This window comes from Halichoerus grypus, chromosome 1, assembly GCF_964656455.1.
Source record: "Halichoerus grypus chromosome 1, mHalGry1.hap1.1, whole genome shotgun sequence".
Lineage (NCBI taxonomy): Eukaryota > Metazoa > Chordata > Mammalia > Carnivora > Phocidae > Halichoerus > Halichoerus grypus.
Window position 1 is genome coordinate 165317776 of NC_135712.1, and position 15071 is coordinate 165332846.

General features: G+C 48.3%; 1 protein-coding gene across 2 annotated transcripts in view; it reads right to left on the reverse strand.

Moving 5' to 3' along the window:
* Positions 1–2596: 2596 nt before the first annotated feature.
* Positions 2597–15071, reverse strand: part of SLC6A1 (solute carrier family 6 member 1) — a 41577-nt gene continuing 29102 nt past the window's right edge. For both annotated transcript variants that reach the window (XM_078075039.1, XM_036079882.2), the window contains 9 exons: positions 13196–13330; positions 12869–12972; positions 12437–12561; positions 10913–11025; positions 10380–10511; positions 8858–8960; positions 7345–7445; positions 6769–6936; positions 2597–4968 (listed from right to left, as the gene is read on the reverse strand). In XM_078075039.1, the coding sequence (XP_077931165.1) occupies positions 4864–4968; positions 6769–6936; positions 7345–7445; positions 8858–8960; positions 10380–10511; positions 10913–11025; positions 12437–12561; positions 12869–12972; positions 13196–13330 (1086 nt within the window). In that variant the 3' untranslated portion in view covers positions 2597–4863. The remainder of the gene's footprint in view (positions 4969–6768; positions 6937–7344; positions 7446–8857; positions 8961–10379; positions 10512–10912; positions 11026–12436; positions 12562–12868; positions 12973–13195; positions 13331–15071) is intronic.

Below are 15071 nucleotides of genomic sequence, written 5' to 3' on the forward strand. Positions count from 1 at the left end.
CTGATGCTATCCTTTGAGCACCTGGATCCAGCTGTGCCTGAAGCAAGAACCCTGGAAATTTTTACGAGCCAACAAATTCTTTTATACCTAAGACAATTTGAATTTCTGACAATTTCCTAAGGAGGTGGCAAATGCTCTGAGCATTTAAAAAGAAGCTGGGTGGCTTTTCTTTGGATCTTTGCTATGTAAAGAGTGGGAGGAAGCCCATTGATAATACCTAAGAGCTTATTGGAAATGCAGAGTCCTGACCTCGCCCCAGACCTATGAAATCAGAATCTGCATTTTGACAGGATCTCCTAGGTGATTTGTATGCACATCGCAGTTGGAGAAACAAGTCCCTGAAAACAATCCAAACTTCAGTAGAACCAGATGACCTTTAAGATTCTTCCCAATCCTGGGCCCTCTGACCTGTTTGTGTCTTTCCTCTGAGCTGCTGACAAGAGGAGCTGGGGAAGAAGCACCTCGGTGTGGGGGACAGAGGGAGCAGGCAGAAAGGACATCACTGTGGCCGTATTTGACAGGTGAGGTTCACATTTTGGATTTTCATTTCTTCTTTTTGTGCTTTAAATGCTTATGGCTTTGGGATGAAGGGCCAGGAAAGGTGTGGAAAGGAGAGAGGGCAGGAGAAATAGCCAGAGAAAGAAGTGCCCCCAGGACGTGGCTTCCTTAACTGAACCTTTTGTCTGCTCTCCTGAGGGAAAGCCACATTCTTTTTGGTGATGCCCATAACAAAATCCCCAGCTGTCCTTTGCTGGGAGAGCAGACAGTGGAGGAAAGAGTGGCCTTCCCCTACTTCGGTGAGAGATGTGGGGAGGGGTGGGTGGGGGATGGGAAAGGGAGGCTGGCCGTGTCCACTCTGCGTGGCAGGTAGTAGGTGCTCACGAGGGACACAGCAACCAAAAGCAGCGTGTGATCCTGGACCAGATAGAAGTTGCCAGAAAGGGCATTAGTGGAGAAATTGGATATGGACTGTAGGTTAGATGATAGTATTGTAACTGTGTGAAATTTCTTGAATTTGTTAAGGTCCTGTGGTTATGTAAGGGGATGTCCTTTTTCAGAGGAGACGTGATCATGTTTAAAGACAAACAGGGTCCAAATGTCCACAAGTCACTCTCAAACGGCTTAGCAAAATTATCATCATCTCATTATTATTAGTGTGTGTGTGTGTGTGTGTGTGTGTATGAGAGGGAGAGAGAAAGAGAGAATTAAAGGAGATTGCATTATATTCTCTACTTGGCTAAGCTAACACCATTGCCCAGAGCCCCCTTGCACGTACAGTTCTGAGTGAGCATTGACCCAAAGTGCATTTGCCTGAGATCTGGAAGGCAGGGCGAAGCAGGAGCCATAACTCCGGGGGCCTCCAGAGTCAGATGCAGTGTGAGACCGGAGTGCTTGCACACAGGCTGCAGGGGGCAGGCTTGTCCTGGCTGTCCCCTGCCCCGGGCCCTGCTGACCAACGGCTCCAGGCTGCCCGCCACACATCCAGAGTTGGAAGCTCTCGGCCAGCAGCGGCCTTCCCTAGACGTTCCCCAAGACCGTTACTTTAGTTGCAGCTTCCAGTGCAAAAGGTAAACGCGGGACCCCTTGTTCAACAAGTGGGGAAAAAAGTCCAATAAAGGTACTAAAATATAAGGCTTTTCCTTCCTTCCACGGTCTTTCTCTCAGCTGGTCGTGGTGTTTTTAAATTTGCTATGTAATGTCCTTCTAGGTACAGGAAAATTTAAAATCTAAATCTTCAGCATACATTTTATTTTATTTTTTATTTTTTTTTAAAGATTTTATTCATTTATTTGACAGAAAGAGACACAGCGAGAGAGGGAACACAAGCAGGGGGAGTGGGAGAGGGAGAAGCAGGCCCCCCACAGAGCAGGGAGTCCAATGCGGGGCTCGATCCCAGGACCCTGGGATCATGACCTGAGCTGAAGGCAGAGGCTTAATGACTGAGTCACCCAGGCGCCCCCAGCATACATTTTATTGTTCATCTTTATACTATGCAAATGCCACTATAAGAGCATTTAATTCATGTGTGAATTACACAATACGTATTTCAAAACTTACACGTGCACGTGCATTCCGTTCTTTGCAGAACAGGAGAGACCCGCACAAAACTAAGTTGTTTTGATTTCACTTCTTGAGATGTGCACATTGTGCCCATACTCACTACTCCCACTTCCTGATGCTCGGGGAGAGTATGGGGTTCCGTCTTTCCTTTCCCTTCTAGGCCATCATTTTCAGTGTGAGTGGTTGGCTGGAATGCGGAAGTAACTCGAGTAAGAAAGCACTTAACAGGGTTCCTTGGGTGCCCAGTGTCTCTTAGAGCATCACAGCCTGTTTCTGCATTGGAAGCAGGTTCTAAGAGTTGTGGCCTCTCAGAGCCCTGCTTCCCCGTGAAAACACCTCCCTTATGTAGCTCAGAGTCATTTTGTATTCACTCATTCCAGGACTTTTGGGAAACGCAGCTGTATCTTGCTGGATTTTTGAGCCCAAATCTCTCTCTCTCTGTTGGGGACAAAATAGTTTTGTGTGTATGTGTTGTTGTTCCAATGAAAGAGGCTATTGTGCCCCCACCCCAAAGAATTGAGGGTCTGACATCGTATATCATAGAACCTTTATTATTTTTCCTCTAAATTCTTAGAAACGTACATAACGCCCGTGCTCTAGTTATGACACCATTTATAGACATTTAAAATGCATCTTCATTTATAAATATTTTACATTTGGTCCATAGAACAGATAATTTTTCTAAATAATACTGTAATTTTTTTTAAAACAGGCTCTGTATATAGTTTGAATATGTATATATTACATATATTTTTTTATATAGAGATAGATTTACTTGGTGTTCTGAGAATAAATCCTTATTGCAAAAAAAGCATATATGATAATACAATATCTTTTCCCCCAGGGCAAATACTAAAAAAGGTACACATATTCACAGTTCTCACTGGAATTGTACGACACGTAATATTGTGCTATATTAAGTAGGTTTGGATGGAAATCGGTCAGGGGATTTCTTGCCAAACATCTCGATTAGATTTGCATACAAACATTAAGTACACTGCATTTGTCTTAGAAAGACGTGGTCTTAGTTTCACATGGAAGAACAAAGAGAAAGTCAGAAGTCTTCCTGCCCTTATTCTAGAAGAGTTCACACATGATGGGGGGGTGGGACCATGAGACACAGTGAAGGGTTCCTTTCATTCTAAACCCTATAATTTAACAATACATATGCATTTTTGATCATGGATTCACCAGTTGGCATTAGGGATGCCTTAGCAATGAGACTATTTTACAGATGACCTCAGGAAAAGGCTTGAGATTTCCTACACGATATCAAATAAGACCCTATATACCACACGTGAGGATGAACGTATATGTGTGTGCCTTTATATGTGTACACGTACTTTATGTTTCTCTACAAGAATGTGCTTAATATTCTGAGGGTAATACCTTATTGCAAGAACGGGTATGCTGGTCACTGTCGGATGAGAATGACAAGAGATTAAAAAACCCACAGTCACAGTTATTTACCATAATTATTAAGGATTAGTTGTAAAACACAGTTTGTGAGCTAACTAGCTAAGGAGCTACGGGGAACAACATACGATTTGCTACATGGGAAACCATCTTCTTGGCAAATGAGAAACGCTGAGTCACTGGAGCTTGCAAGAAACTGTCTTTGCCTGATCTGCCACCGCCACCACCACCGCCACCGCCACGGAGCCCAATTCCAGAAAGAAACAAATACTACTGCTTGATGAAGCCGTTTAATCTTGGAAGCACTTTGGGGGAGGGGGTGTGCGGGTGGTCTGGATTAACACTAGCTCCTCAGTTAGTGGGCTGGGGAGATTTTAGTGGCAGTCGGGGGGGGGGGATTCCCACTGAGGAATATGAACAAAGAAGGCAGCATTTTTGACTGGGGTGGCAGTGAGGACACAGCTGAAGGGGAAGCCGGAAAAAGAACTGCATCCATTTTGACTCAAGGACAGACAAACCTTCACCTTGATTTCCTCTGCACCTGATTTGTGCTCCATAAAACGGGGCAGCCTAAGAGAAACTGGGGCTCCTGATTAGGGAATTTCCCCAGCGGGATCTTAGGCCCCCAGAATGGCAATAAAAAAAAAAAAATCAATTGTGCTTGTGGCAGTATTCCAAGGAGGGAGTGAGGGAGCGGGGCTGTCTGGAATGATCGCTATTGGGCCAGGGGCAATCAGCATGGCCTGGCTAGGAGGGGGCAGGGAAGGACGCTCTGCAGATTGATGGAGACGCAGCAGCAGCTTCGGGGAATACTGATGGAGGTCCTTGGGGTTGTTTTGTCAAGCTGCCTCGGGAAAGATAAACAAACAAACAAAAAAATGAAAGTCAGAGCTCCGCGGGCTCCCTGCTACTTAAGAGTGAGCTCTCCCTGGAAATCCCCATTATACAAAATGCCCTTTTCATGTGTTCAGAGCAGCGTTCCGACGGAACCGAACTCCGGCAAAGTCTGAGATAAGAGTCATGGGTTTCGGCAGTAAGAGAACAGTCAGGAATATGACTAAAAGCCATGAGTGTGTGGCCTCACCGCATCACACTCGCTGGCAGGATAAAAACGATCTACCGCACAGTCACAGAGGCTGATTGCTTGATGCTTATGGGGCCCGGATTCAAAAGGTCACCAGCGTGCAGGTGCTGGTATCTTTGCCCAGGGCTGAGCCCACCGGGGGTGTGACCGTCCCCCACCTCCCCTCTCTTTGCATGGTGATGGTGTCTGGACTCGCCACTCGAGGTAGGTTGAGATAGACGGTATCTTCAGACATCAAGTGGTGGTCATGTTCAGCCAGGTTGGGGGGTGAGAGTGTCGGGTCGGCAAGCCGCCAGACACCACTAGATGTAGGCCTCTTTGCTGGCTGAGCCGCTGGCCTGGGGCTGCTCCGGACCGTTCTCTGGGCGAACGATGTCTTCACTGGGCTGGATCATGACCTGGATGCGCTGTTGGGCACCAGGGAGAATTTGGGCTGGGAGGAGGGAGACTGGCCGCTCCATTCCCCCACCTCTTTTCAGGTCTATCCTGCCTGTTCTGCCTTCAAAATGCACCCAGACTCTGGCCTCGTCCCCACATCCTCCATACTCTCTGGCCCCCTCAACGCTCCTCACACATGTCAAACATGCACCTTCCTCAGGGCCTTTGCACTTGCTGTGCCCTCTGTCTGAGACATCCTTCTTTTCAGATAATTACACAGCTCAATCTCGCTCAAGACCTCCTTAGGTCTTGGCTCAGTGTTACCTTCTCAGCAAGGCCTCACTCAGCACTCCCTAAAACCCCTTTCTACTCTATTTTTCTCCAAGGTACTCATCCCTATGTAACATGTTTTTATTTTGTTGATTGTTGGTCTTCCTCTACTAGAATATAAGCCCCAGAAGGGTGGGATTTTTGCCTATTTTTCTCGCGACTGTGTCTCTATTACTGAGAATACTGTCTGGCACATAGTAGGTGTTCAATACCTATTTCCTGAATGGGTGAATTTCCCCCTACCTTCTCTACACATATTCCCTGAAATCCTATCCCTTCAGATCACACACTGTCTTCAGATGTGCCCACTCCTGGGTCTTTGCACAGGCTGTGCTCCCCTCCTCAAGTACACGGCCTTTGCCTCTCCTCCACTCCCAGACCTGACTTGACTGCCTTTTGCAGCTCAGCAGAGGATTGTGGAAAACGAAAGCATTGGGCCTGGAGCTGGAAGAAGGGGCTGCAAGCGTCAGCTCTCCTAATAACTTATGGCAAGGGGTGGGGAAGTGGTTTCTTGCTTGACCTCAGTTTCTGCATTGTGAAAGGAGGAGGCTGGTCCAGGGGCTACACGTGAATCCCCACCATGTCTTCCTTAGGCCACAGACCATAGAGCTCTCTCTTCTGGCTCTGATTGGTCTGGAAGGTCCATCTTAGTAGAAATAAGGTTGAGAACCACTGATCCAAGGTCTCCCAGCTGTGGCCCTCCATATTCTGATTGTCCACTTCTCCCCAGTGAAATCTTCTCAGCGTACACTTAATCCATCAATGTCGCTAGCACCTGGGTACCTCCAGCACTGCCTTGTTTCACTTGAGAATTTGATAATAATTTAACAAAGAGCTGGTGTGGACCTAGAATATGCTAGCGGGCCTCTGCTGAGGGCAGCATGCCTTACACTATATTTCCTTGAGGGCAAGACCACGTTTCATCTTTATCAAGCCCACAAAAGGGGTCTAGAGTAAGCCCATAATACAACGGACCCCACCCTTCACCTGTTTCAAACCCCTGAGGCTCCACATTACCCTCAAGATAAAGTCAAGAGTTCTTGTCCTAATTTTCAAGGCCCTCCATGATCTGGCCTGACTTTCTTACATCCCCAACCTCATCTCTTATCACCCCTTCTGCAACCTTCTCCACTCTACCCTCCAGCCACAATGATCTCCTTTCAGTTCACCAAATGCTGTTCATACCCCTGGGCCTTTGCACATGCTTCCCATCCCCTTCTAGGAACATTCTTTCTGCTTCTACTTTTAACTCTGGCTCATCTTTAGGCTTCTTCTTAGCTATCCCCTCTTTTAAGAAGCCTTCCTTAACTCTCCTCAAGCCAGGCAGGGCTAACCGATCTCCCTGGTTTACCCGAATCATGGCACTTCCAACATTCTGTGGCCATTGGATATTGAGTTGTCTATTTCCTAACTAGACTGTGAGCTCCACAAGGTAGGGGCTGTGCCCAGCACAGTAGAGGAAGGGGACTAGCAATCTGAAGGGTGAAGAAGGGACTTACCTGCTTCAGGGAGCCCTTTAAGGTGAGGAACATGTAGGCCATGTACCCAGGGATGAGGACCATGGAAGACAGAGCCATAAGCCAGCCCACGCCCTGGCCCCACTTGGGGAAGACGTAGTTTCCCATGGTGAGAGGAGTCATCTGCACAGCACTGAAAATGAACACACCCTGGGGAGGGGGGAGGGGGATGGGACACAGTCAGTCCCCCAGATTGGACAACCAAGGCCCCTTCCTAGACCCTGAAGCTGATAGGTCCACTCACCACCTCCCTTGCCATGAGGCTGACCCTCAAAAGGGCCCTTGTGGGGGCCAACTAGCTGGATGATGCTGGCAGGGTGAGCCCGGGTCCCTCAGTGGTCAAATGGGGGCAAGAATGCCTATTTTGCTGAGGTTTTCGAAGATGATGTAATGTGTCTGGTGTCATGTGGGGCACAGAGTAGATGCTCAGCAAATGGGATGGAGTAGTGTTATTAGGGAACGGGCGCCTTTGCCTCCAGAAGTTTCTCTCTGGACCTGAGTCACCCCAGGGACTGGCCTGGCCTCATCCTAACAGGGCTGGTCAGGACTTGTCCTTACCGCTACAATGATTGGGGTGAAGAAGGACCAGCAGAGTTTCCACCAGATGCAGGGCCTGGAGCCAACCATCTCTTGGATGTTGTCATAGAATCGGTTAACACCTGTGACATTTGGAGTGAGAGCAGGAGGGATGAATGAGCTGTGGGCACTGGAGGCTCCAAATCTCAATCTGCCACTTTCGGGCAGTATGACCACAGGCAAGTTACCGGGCCTCTAGGAGCTTCAGCCTCTTTGTAACATGGGGCTAACGCTCTGGGGGGGTCCTTGTTATCTGCGCGTCAATAACCCCCAGCAAGTGGGTTGTGTGAGAAAGCCGGGCACCTCACATGAAAATACCCACCATCAAAGGATTATGCTTATAAAGGATGTCCTCACCTCTCCCAGTTTCCTCCCACCCAGCAGCTAGCCTAGCCATTCCTTCAAAGCTCTACTGGACAGAGCGGGTTTCCCCACTTCTCTAATGCTATAAGCAACCGGTGACAGACTGCAAAGAACACCAAATCTTGCAAAACACCACAGGCGTCATGAAGTTCCCAAGACTGACACTGGGCATCACTCGGATTCTGAGCAAAGCCCCTGACCAGTGAGGAAGCCAGTTGTGGGGGAAGGGGGATGCCAAGGAGGGGGTGGCGAAGAAAGTACAGTGAATATCAAGGACGAAGAGGGACCCAGGAAAACAGTTTGAACACACTGTCATGCTGGGATAATCAAAGTGCGGGGAAGGACATTCTTTTGACTATCATGCAGCGGGGTCTGGAACCTCAGGCCACAAAATAAACAAACAAAACCATCATTTCCTCCAGTCTTTGTTGTAAGGGAGTGCATACTTTTCATCATAGCCCCATTTTTGTTAAATATTTCACCTTAGAACTTTGTCTTTTGTAGTTTTGGTGTCACTTTTCTAGATAAAATCTCAAACCTTCTTATCCCAAAATTTATGAAGAAATTTTGGCTCCCGTTTTAAATGGATTTATTTAACCCGTCTTAGGGTGTCCCCTAAATACAAGACCCCCTGTGCTAGCTTTATCAGATTTCTGTGAGGACTGAATACAGTTGACCCTTGAACAATGTGGCAGCTAGGGGCTCTGACTCCCCCACCCCCACGCAGTCAAAAATCCACATATAACTTCTGACTCCCCAAAAACTTAACCACCAGTAGCCTACTGTTGACTGGAAGCCTTACCAATACCAAACAATTGATTAATACATATTTTGTATGTTCTATGTCTTGCAATAAAGTCAGCTAGAGAAAAGAAATGTTATTAAGAAAATCTTAAGGAAGAGAAAATACATTTACAGTACTGTACTGGATCAAAATGAGTATCAAAAAATACCGTATTGTATTTATACACAGAACAAGTAGGGTGTGCTGTTCCAACCTGGGTCGTTCAAGGGTCAACTGTCAACTAATGTATAGGAAGGGCTTGGTGTTCAAGCTGTATCTGTTGAATGATGATTGAAGAGAGGAATGAATGAATGGGGGAGGGAAGGAGGAAGGAGGGTTGACACTCACCGTAAAACCAGGAAATGGAGACACATTCGAAGAACACGAGGAAGAGCAGACTCATGCCACTAGCAGAGTAGTAATCAAACAGTTTGAAGACATAGATGCCCCCCTAAAAGAGGAAAAGCTGTGAGAGGGGGTCCACTTCCCACCAGGGCCCAGGGCACTCAGTTCACAGCCAACGTGGGCTCTGCAGCCTGGCGAGGTAGGTGTGAGACAACACTGCAGCGAGGAGGCTTGAGGGAAGATTAAAAGAAGCATCGAGGGCCTAGTAACTAGGAGAGGGTGTGATCATTGACTCCCTGGGAATTGGGAAGATGTCCGGGGAAGAGAAATGCTCCATGTCTGGGAATGTTGGAGGACTGAGAGAGGAGCTGGTCATCAGAGCCATCTCTTCACAAAGTTAAATCAGTTATGTCTTTCCCCTGCTTAAAACCTTCCATGGCTCTCAACATCAAAAAGTTGAGAGAATAAAATAAAATAAAATAAAATAATAAATAAAAAACAAAATCCAAATGGCTTTGGCCTATAAGTTCCTGCATGAACTGGTTCTGTCCCCCCTACCTATCTGCTCACTCCCTCTGCCCCTCAAACTTACCAAGCTCATGCATACCTCAGGGCCTTTGCACCTGCTATGCTCATTTTCCCCTGGTTGTCTCTTTCTCATCATTTGAGTCTCAGCTCAACTGCCACTTCCTCACAGGGCCCTCTCCTGACTACTGTGTCTGAGGTAGCATCCCTCCTACCCTCACTGGTCATTCCCTGTCCCACTACTGTCTTTTCTTCATGGCACTGAACACTCTCTGAAATGATTTAATTTGTCTGTCAGTCTTGTCCACCAAAGCATAAGCTCTAAGAGAGCAGATATTGTGTCTGTCCTGTTAACTGCTGAATTTCCAGGATCATGACAGGCCCATGGTGAATGTTTTAATAGCCATGGAGGAATAAAAGGACAAATGAACAATATTCTGGGAATGAACTGTATTTGAATCCAGGGGGTAGTTTTGTGGATCATAAAGCAGACCCGCAGACCCACTGAGTTCATGGCTTTCAGGTCATTTATATTTATTGTACAATTCATCAGTTTATGTGTATGCCTTCTGACTAGACCAGGAGGGCCTTGAACGCAGAGAAGACTGCTCATTACTATCAATAGTAAAAGAAAAGTGGGAGTGAGAAGAAGGGGCAGTGTCATTGCCAAAGGCCCAACTCCAGCTCGACTGTCTAATTAATTTGTGTGCGTTTTTAAAAACTCAGTCCCTGTATCCCCTCCTCCCAGAAGCAGTCCCGGGTGCCCCAGACTGAGTTAGGGGCTGTATTCTCCAGCTGTGTCTTATCTTTTCTAGCTCAGTGTCTGTGTCTCCCACCCTCCCACACTGAGGACAGGGTCCCCATCTGCCTCACTGCTGTGTGTGCAGGGCTTGGCACAGAGATGGTGCTCAAGGAACAGACGAAGGGTGGGATGGCACGAGGCTGGGGTGGAGAGGTGTGCCTGGGCACCAGAGGTGTGCCCGGTGCCCGGTGAGCTCACCTGGGTGATGTTGGAGAGGCCGATCAGGTAGGAGACGATGCAGACAGCTGCAATGAAGAGCTCCCTGCGGTTGCGGAGGAGCCTGGGGTACTCATCCACCAGGGCCGTGATAAAGCCCTCCACGGTGCAGAACTTCAAGGGGGACAAAGGTCAGCTACATGCAGCAGACCCCAGCCCCAACCCACCCAGGGCCTGACTCTGGGGCAAGACCAAAGGGCTCTGGCATTGTCGGGACAGCAGAGCCAAGGAAGCCCCAGGATCCAGGCCTGATTCTGCTTCTGCCTCTCTTTGTGACCTCAGGAGAGTCCCTTCCCTCTGGACATCAGTTTCCCCATCTGGAAAATGGGGAAGGTGGCTGAGCTGATCCACCCTGAAGTCTCAGGGTGAAGTGGTGGAACAGTCTAGGGGTCTGAAACTCTTGGCCATCTTCCTGGGGGCCTAAGAAAATGGCCAATGGCCTCCTCTCCCTGCTTGCTCCCAGACCGACAAGGCTGGGTGGGGGCTCCGCCAGGTGCCAGGGAGGGTGTCCTCACCTGGCTGTCAATGCCCAGCATGAGCAGCATCGAGAAGAAGAGGATGGCCCAGAGGGGAGAGATGGGGAGCTGGGTCACCGCCTCCGGGTATGCCAGGAACGCCAATCCAGGGCCTGTGGCGGGAAGGACAAAAAAGGAAAAAAAAAGGTACTGAGCACCTACCGCATACCAGCACACCACCCACTTTCTAAGCTTTATTGCATTTCATCTTCGGAGTAAACTTTTGGGTGAGTGTTGTCAGCACCCCCTTTCCTCGATGAGGATACAGAGTGTGCGTAGGTGGGGGAGGCAGTAGGGTTGGGTCCAGGGGCCAGGGTAGCAGTGAGATGAAAGGAAGGACTGTGGTGGTTTGGCCCGTGGTGGGGACAGTGCAGGTGCAGAGAGGTGGCCAGATGGAGAGATACTTAGGAGGTGGAATGGGCAGGTCCTGGTATTGGTCGGTTTATGGAGTGAAGGTGAAGGAAGGGTCCAGAATGATGCTGGGGCTGTCCTGGGTACGGGATGGTGGCACCCTTCGCTGCAGTGGGGAGCCCAGGGAAGGGGAAGGTTTAAAGAAGTCAGTTTGGGACATACTGTGTTTGAGTATCTGGGTGGGGCTTAGTCAAGAGATGAGGGGAAACCTTGGAAGGTGAAGGAAAGAAACTGTAACCTCCCTGGGTCTGGCTCAGAAAAGGGGGGTGGTGGCTGAGGAACGCCAGAGAAACGAGCTGGCCCTTGTAGAGAAGATGAGGACATCAGTGGAGAAAGTTCCTTTCCACATGACCAGCACAGTTCTCCATGATGGGGAAGGGACAAGTCCCATTGCCTCCCCAAGCCCCAGGGCCTCTGCTGTGCACATAGTGGGTCCCTCATGTTCACATAGTGGGTTCCTCATGTTCGCTGCTTTCCCCACTGAGCAGGGAGGCAGGGGTTGCCTGGGGCTCTCCTCAGACCCTGCAGCATTGATGACTGTGTGGTGAGCAGAGTGGGCACAGCCTGCCTGGTGAGAACACGTTTGGGACAAAAGCAAAGATTTAGGCACTTTGTGTCATGGTGGTGAGCATGTCTGAGTTGGAACAAGGTTTATATCCCAGGGGACAAGAGTCGGTCTTCTCCCTGCAAAAGGCAGGATTGTACTGGAAGTGCCAGTATGGTCAGGTGATTAAGAGCCCAAGCTCTTTGATCAGCCAGGTCTGTGCTCAACTCCAGTTCCATCACCTCTCTAGCTTGGTGAACATGGTCCATGAACCTCAGTTTCCTCACCTAGTAAATGCAATAAGAAAGCATGGACTCCGTAGTGTTGGAAAGTTTCACGTAAAATGCTCCCTGCTCTGCCTGGCACCTCGTGATGCTCAGTGCCAGGGAGCCGACACACCACACTCATCCCTGAGAAAGTCTCAGGGCCTTTCTACTGGCTCTTCCCTCCGCCTGCACGCTAATCCTCTGGCTCCTGCTGGTGATGGCGGTAACGACCACAGATGCCTGCCTGCCACAGAGGCCCCCTCCCACCCCAGGAGCCCTGGCCCTCCCATGTGTGGCGCTGACCTGAGGCCGCCACATCAGCAATGGACCTCTTGGTGACATGGGCCATGAAGCCCACGATGGAGAAAATGACAAATCCCGCGAACATGCTGGTGCAGGAATTGATACAGCAGACAATGATGGAGTCCCTGCAGAGAAGAAAGGGTGGACTCAGCGAGGATGAGGCTGGCAAGGAGGTGAGCTAGGAACAGTGGTTAGCGAGGGGCAAGGGGCGGGGCCAGAAGAGGGTACCTGGGAGCAGGGCTGCAGGGCAGGTGCCCCCACCCCAACCCAGGGAGGGGGGAACCGGAAGGAGCGGCCCGGAACTGACTTACTTGGAACGGAGCTGAAAGTGGAGAAAGGCCACGGGGCGTGATCTATAAGGGGAGTGGCCGCATGTGGGCGTGGCGTTAGCGGGGCGTGGCCGGGAAGGAAGGGGCTCCTGGGCTCTCTCACCTGTAGACATTGTTGTGGAAAGAGTTATAGCTCCCAAGGGCGATCAGGGATCCCAGGCCCAGTCCGTAGGAGAAGAAGATCTGGGTTGCCGCATCCAGCCACACCTATAGGTAGAATGAAGAAAAAATAGTCAAAATTATAATCATAGCCACAGTGCCCCATGGCCCTTTACATGTGGTAATCAGCTGTACCTGGCAACCATATCAGTTTACAGATGAGGTTAGAGAGGTACAGTGACTTATCCTAAAGCTGGTAAATGGTGGCTCAGGTCTCAGGTGTGCTCTTAACTCAGCCGGTGGAGGCGGGGAACCCGGGAAGGCCACTCACCTCAGAGTCAGACAGCTTGCGGAAGTTGGGTGTGATGTAGAAGAGGATGCCCTCCTTGGCCCCAGGCAGCGTAACTCCACGGAAGAACAGGATGATCAGCATGATGTACGGATAAGTGGCGGAGAAGTAAACCACCTGGGAGGAAAGTTGGCACCAATGCCCCCTTCAGCGCGCCCATTCTTTCCCTCCCCCCACTTCACTTACATCAGTGTCTGTTGTGGCCCTGGGCTTACTTCCAGTTCATCTTCCTCCAGGAAGCTTTCCCTGGATTCCTAACCAGCTGTATTTGTCCACTTTTCTGAAGCCTCTCCTTGGAGTCTCAACCAACCAGCTCAGCACCTGGTTTTCCCTCTCCCTTACCCCTATTTATTTTTTGACTTTTGTCTAAATTATTCAAGTAAAACAAGGTGTCAGGAAAATTTTAAAGTTACACACACACACACACACACACACACACACTTAAAGTTCCCTTCAACCGCCCCTAGAATTTAAGTTAGGTGAAAGGGAGGGCTTGTCTTGTTCACTTCTGTTTTCCCAGCACCTAGAACAATCCACGGTTTATAGGAGACCCTGGATAAATGCCTAATACATAAATGCATGGATGTTAACACATTAATGTTCTTCTTTGGAGACTGTGCAATGCATGTATGATCACGTTTTCTTACCAAATGATGCTCCAATTATGTGCTTGCTTTTTCGTTTAACATGTCTAAAATTAAAAAAAGCAGTGCATATGTTGTTTACTAACCATTGTTTTATTGTCTCATAACAATGTGATTTTTAATTATGCAAAATAGTCCCTCAGGAGGTTCTACCATCCTCTTTAAAGTCTCCCCTACTGTTATCCACTCATGTGAATCTCACTAATAATACATTGGAAACCCCTGTGTATAAAACTTTGTCTACAAAATTATTATACCATTCTTGGGAAATTTTTCTAGAAGTAGAATTACTGACTAAAAAGGGATAAACTTCTCAATGGCCTGTGATCCATATTGCCCAATTACCTTCCAGAAACGGGACTTTGTCCAGCATTTCAGAGCACACCTTCCCCACAAATGTGCCAGTACTGAGTATAATCATTAAAAACATTTTTCTTTTTGCCAAATTGATAATCAAAAGACCGATTTCATTGTCTGAAATGACATTTCTTTGCCCGCTATTGTGAAAGAGCAGTTTTCAAGCTCAATAATCCTTGTTATCTCACAGTCTGACGTGACCCTATTTTCTGGACTGCATGAACTGTTCTCTGGGTTAGTTTCATTTCCCTGAATGGATCTTAGATTCTTCAGGGTTAGGAAAGGTAGCCATGATCCACCAGAAAACCCACTGTACTTGGAAATAGGAAAAGGGAATTTGAAGTCATCTGTGGCATCTATAAGCTGTGCGATGTTGGGTCAATTTCTTATCCTCCCTGAGCCTTGATTTTTCTGGTCTGGAAAATAGGTACAATCAACCTGCCGACTCAGAAAGGTCAGTTGTATGTATGTATACAACATGCTTAATATATATCGCCTAGGTCTTGAACTTGAATCTGTCTTCCACATTTAGCATGGAGCCAGGTACACAGTAGGTGCTCAGTAAATGTTTACTGATGGCTTGGATGACTCACTCAAAAGACAATTGATACCATGTACTGTCTACCTACTAGATACTAGGCATATGCTACATACTCTGCATAGTTTATTCTCCTTAGTCTTTATGACAACCCTGTAAGGTACTATTATTGTACCCATTTAACAGATGAGGAGATAGAGACACAGAGAGGTGAAATGACTTGCCCAAGCACACATAGCTAGGTATCGGGAGATTGAGATTCAAGCTCAGCTCTATCTCTTCCAGAGCCCTTAGGCCCTACATTCTTCTGCTTCTTAAA